Below are 6,000 nucleotides of genomic sequence, written 5' to 3'. Positions count from 1 at the left end.
CAGCAGGCCTGAGCAGGCCTCCTGCCTGCTCAGGGGCCTCTACTGTAGGCGAATGCAAGTGGGGCAGCACCTTTCCCGCTGGACTCTCCGGCATGGTGGATCCCAGTGGAACACTGAAGCCACCACATCCTGGCCAGTCCCCTGGAGGGCCAGGGGGAGGGGAGTGTCCTCTAAGGCTGAGGCCCTCATCTCGTTGATGGCAGGTGCAGATGGGGTAGGGAGCCACAGGGGTGAGGGGTAGGAGGTAGGATGTGGATCGCTTGCTCTGACAGGTTCATGCGACCCTTGACCTCCTCAGGCCTCAGTATCCCCAGCTGTACCAGAACAAGATGTTCCAGGCAGAGGCCCTGCGATGCCTAAAAGCTCCCAGGGAGGCTCTACTCCTCTCTCTCCCCCCTCCCCCATGGCCTGGCCCAGCTTGGTGGCCTGCCAGGAACAGCCACTATTGTTTGACTGGAAAAGCTGCTTCCTCAGCAGAAGGGGGGCCTCTCCCAGGGACACCCTGTCCTCGCCCTTGCTGGTCATCAGTTGTGACCATAGTGCCTGCATGGGTCCTCGATGGCAGAGTCCGGTCACCCTAGTCAGGAGAGGTAGTGAGGGGCTCTGGGTACAAATCTGGATCAGCTTCATCTTTCCCACTCAGCTCCTCTGTTTCCTCATCTGTAAAATGGGGATAATAATAAAGCCTACCTGATCAAACACGTGACACAACCAGTGCAGCCAGGCATATTATAAGTGCTCAGTAAATGGCAGGCGACCTTTTATCACAGATCGAGATTTCACTCCGCACCCCTCTAACTTTGATGGAGGCCTGGGCTGAGCATGTGAGGGCATTCATGATCACCCACCCTTGGCACCAGCACCTGACCCAGAATGAGCACTCAAGTACCTTACTGGGGCCCGAAGTGGCATCCAGGCCAGCCCTTGGAGGAGGAAGACCCTGGAAGAACCTCCTTAAGGAGCCCCTCCCCTTCTGTGATGGGTAGGCATCAAAGCCTGGGAGCAGGCCCTGCTTTGCCCCAGCACTGGTGACCCTCCCTCATCCATGGCAGATGGTGGCCATGGGGCAGAGGGGATGGAGTAAGGGGTACAGGGGCCAGGAACAGGGGCTGGCCCTAGACCTGGCATCTCCTCTGGCAAAGGTACTTCTCAGAGAGGTTCTAGTGCTGGGCTGTGACCAGGATGGGGGGCTCTGGAGGGTGTGCAGAAGAGATGCTGAGCACCAGGGTTGGCACCCCCTTCCCAGTCCCTAGCTGCACAGCAGCTCTCTATACAAGCGTTGTTTATTTCTGTACAAAACCATGTTTCTATTTTACACAAAGAGCACCCCACCCTTTTCCCCTCCCTTTCCCCTCACGTCAGTGCCCTAGCCCTGGGGAGCATCCCCTCAGGAGGTGGGTGCTGAGTGAGGCCCCACCCATCGGCCCTCACTTCTGCCTGCCCCAGCTGGGCCGGCCCGAGCTCCACTCTGGAGAAAATAAATAAGGAGGCTCAGGCAGAATCTGTGCTGGGCCAGCTAGACTCTCTGCCACCCAGGGGCCAGGCAGCCAGGCCCTCAGAGAGTGGGCAAGCCCTGGAGTGTCAGTCCGTGAACCGTGTAGGTGTGTGGAGACCCCAGCCCAGGGGCCTGAGCTGCCAGGGTTACAAGTAGGTGTCCTCACTCTCCTGGGATGTCAGGCTCTCCTGGGAGCAGTGGTAGGCTGAGTCCTGGGGAGCTGAGTCTTGGGGGTCCTGGTGGACCAGGTCCTTTGGGGGCACATCCCGTGGGGGACATGCATCTCCCGCAGCAGCTGCCACCTTGGCTTGACTTGGGGTCGGGGGCTTGTCCCGCTGCCCACTCGCCTTCACCTGCTTCCGTTGCTCCTTCTGGACCTGCTTGGGCGGCTTGTACTTGCCTTTGGAACCAGGGAGGGGGGCATCTGGGGGCAGGCGGATGGACGGTGAAGGTTGCAGGGTGGGCCACGGGCCTGGCTCTGCCTCCAGGATGGCTTTGGCACCGTGCAGCCTGGGTGGAGAGTGGCACTGCAACTCACCCCGGGTATCCTGCCAGCGCCGCAGCTGGATGAGGTGCTCACGCTCTATCTGACGCTCTGTCACTGGCAACTCTACCACCTGTGGGGGCAGTGACAGGCGGGTGGGCACCAGGAAGAACCTTCCCTTTCTGCCTCCCAGCCTGGGCCCCTGATCTTCCTCAGCTCTCCCAGCCCTGGTCACTAAAGGCTGACCACAGGAAGGGTGGCGGGTCTGGACCCTGTGGTGGTCACAAGTCCCAGAAGTGAGTGCCAGGTGAGCCAGGCACTTGAGACCCACTGCCTCAGAGGAGAAAGCTCATGAGTCCACTTGCCTAAATATGTGTCACCTCATTACAGCCCCAGAGACAAAAATTCACAAAAGAAAGAAAAAAAGTCTGGGACTTTGGTGGTGGTCAGTGGTTAAAACTTTGCCTTCCAGTGCAGGGGGTGAGGGTCCGATCCCTGGTCGGGAAGCTAGATCCCACATGCCTCGGGGCCAAAAAACCAAAACATAAAACAGAAGCAATATTGTAACAAATTCAATAAAGACTTTAAAAATGGTCCACAAAAATAAGAAAAGAAAGCCAAGGCCGTGGTTGTAGGGCCAGGGAGGATGTGGGTGGTGGGTTGCACCTACTTTTATTCCCTAGAACCTAGGCCTGTTCCCCCTCTTCTTGTTCAGACAGAAGAATGGGGCCTGTCCACACTGCTCTGGGCTGCTGAGCACAAGGCCTCAGGGGTAGAGAGCTACCAGGCCCCCCGCCAAAGGGCCCTCAAGTCTCCCGGTGGTGAGGGGAAGGTGTGGGCTGTACCTCCTGGACCAGGAAGGCCTCCTGCATGATCTTGGGGCTGAGACTCCGCAACCGCTCGATGGTCTCGTACTGGCCTTGGCAGGCTTTGAGCTTCTCGGGGGAGCCCAGTGCGTGCTTCAGCAGCACCAACCCCACCCGGAAGATGATCTTGACTCCTGCATGGGGGAAGCGGGCAGTGAGTGCAAGGGGTCCTTTAGAGAGTTTCTCTGGAAATAGAGGCCCCCTGTGGGCTGGGCTGGGGGCAAGGGTGCTCCCCTGAGCCCAGCCCGGTACCTTCGCAGAAAAACATGTCCCAGACACGCAGCACGGAGCTCCAGGGCAAGGTGCGCGAGAAGGCACACATGAACCACTCTGTCATGTAGAGCAGCGGGTCGATCTTCTGCTGGCTGAGGTGCTTGTGGGCCACGGGAGACACCTTCTGTAGCAGCGAGAAGAGGATCTCCCCATCCAGCTGGATGGCCTCCTGGGGGGACAGTGAAGCCACAGCGCCATAACCATGGGCCCACAGCAGCCAGGGCAGGAACTACGCCCGGCCCCAGCTCCACGCAGGCATCCATTCGTTCCTCAGGCGGCTAATGTTGCAGGGTGTCAAGCTCATGCTGGGTGCTGGGATACAACAATGAGCAAACCAGACACAGCTAAGTCCCCCTCATGGGGCATGTCGTGCAGAGGGCCAGACAGACATGAATTACAGAAGCAATGAGACCAGAGGGAGGGGAGAGGGAGGGGGCTAAGTGACCAGAACATGGCGGGAACAGGAACACTGGGGGAGCGTGTGCCGGAGGTGCCACCTGTCAGAGTCAAGGACAGCTCCGGAGGGCTGAAAGCTGAGGGAAAAGTAGAGTTAGAAGTGGAAGGAAAGGAGCAGAGGTTTAAGCCTATGACAAGGCCGAGGCAGGGAGGAACTCGGTGCACTGGAGGAACAGCGATCCTGCAACAGCCTTGCGGCTGGAGGGAGTGTGGGACTGATGAGGCTGGAGCCTGGGAGCCCTGACCCTGGCAGGCCTTGGGACTTCAGCCTGAAAGCAACAGAAGGCTGGGAAGGACTTAAGCGGGGACGGGAATGGCTTAGAGAGTTAAGGCCTAGACAAAGGGCACCCAGGCTGGGGCGGGTCTGAGGCCAGGGCCCAGGCCCAGCAAGTACTCACCAGTTTCTCACTGTAGTAGCCGGGCAGGTACTTCTCACAGATCTGCACCAGGCACCAGAAGGCTTGCTGTGGGCAAAAGAGACGTGAGGCCTTGCTGCTGGCTGTTCCCTGCCCGCCAGCCGCTCGCCCGCCCGAGGCCTGGTGGTACCTCAGCAGGCATGTGCATGAGCAGGACGGCGGCAATGGGCGCCTGGGCCTGGCAGTAGCCCTCCTCAGGTCGGTACAGTGTGTAGGCCTTCAGCACACGGAATAGGTCCTGCTGGCTGTGGAGAGGCCAAGCGGGGCAGGAATGACAGGTGTGACTCTGCCACCCACTACCCTCACCTGTGCCCCACCAGATCGGACCTGTCTCAGAATTGCACTTCCCTGGAGAGGGATGTGACCTGACTGTGGTCACCAAGGGGTCAGTCTCCCACTGTAGCACATCGACTCTCACCTCCCCCATTTGACAGGTGAAGGCAGCGGCTCAAAAAGAAAGCAGGGGTCAGGGCCAGGGCAAGATGCCAGATACAGGGTAAGGATGTGTCTGGGTTGGAAGTGTGAGCCCCTCACTCAGCAGCTGTGGCCTCTGAGCCAGGCCAGCTTTGTTCCAGGTGTCTGTCTTGGTCCCAGGGCCTGGCCTGCCATATCTCTCCTCTCCTACATACCCTCTGCCCACCCAACTCTCTCTATCCTTCTTTCTCCCCACCAAAACCTGTTTCCAGAAGAAGGCCAGGCCAGGCAAGCCCTAGCACTCTGGGGAGTAAATGATGAAGTTGCCCCAGACGTAAGAGGAGAAACTAAGAGGACCCATCAGACTCAAACCAAAGAGGGGAAACTAACAGTGTAGTTTGGGGCCCCCAACTCCTGGGACCCCAAGATACCCTCAAACTCATTTTACCTCCTCTCTCCCTTTGAGGGAAAGGGCGAAGAGCCACCTCCAGCCCACAAGGCCCAGCCTGCTCACCCATGGCCCCCCCGGGACACAAACATCTCGTGGAAAGGGAACTGCCGGTGCAGGTCACGCTCAATCACATCCAGCCACTTGGGGTCCCCGGGGGACATGTCCAGCTCCTGGAAGCAAGGTCAAGAGCATCTCTTAGGAGTTAGGGATGGCTAGGAGGATACAACTGTCCCAGGTTTTGGAGGAGCACCCACCACCAGGGAAAATGTCCACCCGATCCCATCAGAGACTGGGCCTTCCCGAGGACAGGTCAGACAGAAAGCTTGGGCAGGGGCAGAGACAAGCAGAGCAGAGTCCTGGAAACCCTGATAGGTGATCCAGGCTCCAGGAAGACCAGTGTGGGTAAGAGTGTCCATCACAGCTGTGGCTTGAAATAACCTCTAGGCATTTCATTCAGGACTCAGACACCTTATGTTACACCCTAAAGATGGAAGGCGACTATCAAAGTAATGGCTACCACCTGGAAGCACCACTCGGAGCACAGTTTAAGACGGCACCTGTGGGCCTCACTGACTGTCCTCCTCAACCCCCAAAAGGCAGGTCCTATCATTACACTGTTCACAGATGAGGAAACTGAGGATCAAAGAAAAGCTACTTGCCCAATGCCTCGTGGTTAGAAAAACGGTGTTGCTGGGCCTGGAAGCCAGGTTGACTCAGAGCTGTCAATCCCAACTCCTCTGCTGCCCATCTCCCTGTACAAGTGGTGCCACATATTCAGGAAGGGGTGTGTGTGTGTGCCCTGCTGCACTGAGCACTGTAATGACACCTGTCAAACCATTAGCCTTGGAGCTATCTCTGGGTGCTGGGGTTTCAACAAACTTTTACTCTTTTCTTTGAACTTCCGTGAGCATTTTAGCATGAGTTCCATTTATAAAAACAAAGCTACGACACACAAAACAGTCACTACTTGGTCATTTGAAATGTTCTATATCTTGACTTGCTTGTTGGTTACATGGGTATTTATTATTTGTCCAAACTCTGAACTGCATGGTCAAGATCTGTGCATTTTACTTTACGTAAGTTCATACCTCAACTTTAACCAAAGAAAGAAAAAAATCAACGGGAAGGAAACCTAGAGGGCTGAC

At 57.1% G+C, this 6,000-nt stretch overlaps 1 protein-coding gene across 5 annotated transcripts in view; it reads right to left on the bottom strand.

Annotated features, from left to right (window-relative positions):
• The window catches only part of TBC1D10A (TBC1 domain family member 10A), a 31,868-nt gene continuing 25,868 nt past the window's right edge, over positions 1-6,000 (bottom strand). Inside the window, exons 4-9 of one of the 5 annotated variants that reach the window (XM_032654438.1) lie at positions 4,919-5,025; positions 4,121-4,235; positions 3,973-4,038; positions 3,098-3,287; positions 2,825-2,979; positions 1-2,005 (exon numbers count right to left, since the gene is read on the bottom strand). In XM_032654438.1, the coding sequence (XP_032510329.1) occupies positions 1,658-2,005; positions 2,825-2,979; positions 3,098-3,287; positions 3,973-4,038; positions 4,121-4,235; positions 4,919-5,025 (981 nt within the window). In that variant the 3' untranslated portion in view covers positions 1-1,657. Of the gene's footprint in view, positions 2,113-2,824; positions 2,980-3,097; positions 3,288-3,972; positions 4,039-4,120; positions 4,236-4,918; positions 5,026-6,000 lie in introns of all 5 variants that reach the window. The other 4 variants (XM_032654437.1, XM_032654440.1, XM_032654434.1 and 1 more) reach the window with 4 other exon arrangements.

This window comes from Phocoena sinus, chromosome 14 (assembly GCF_008692025.1).
Source record: "Phocoena sinus isolate mPhoSin1 chromosome 14, mPhoSin1.pri, whole genome shotgun sequence".
Taxonomy (NCBI): Eukaryota; Metazoa; Chordata; class Mammalia; order Artiodactyla; family Phocoenidae; genus Phocoena; species Phocoena sinus.
This window is presented reverse-complemented; position numbering and strand designations above follow the sequence as displayed.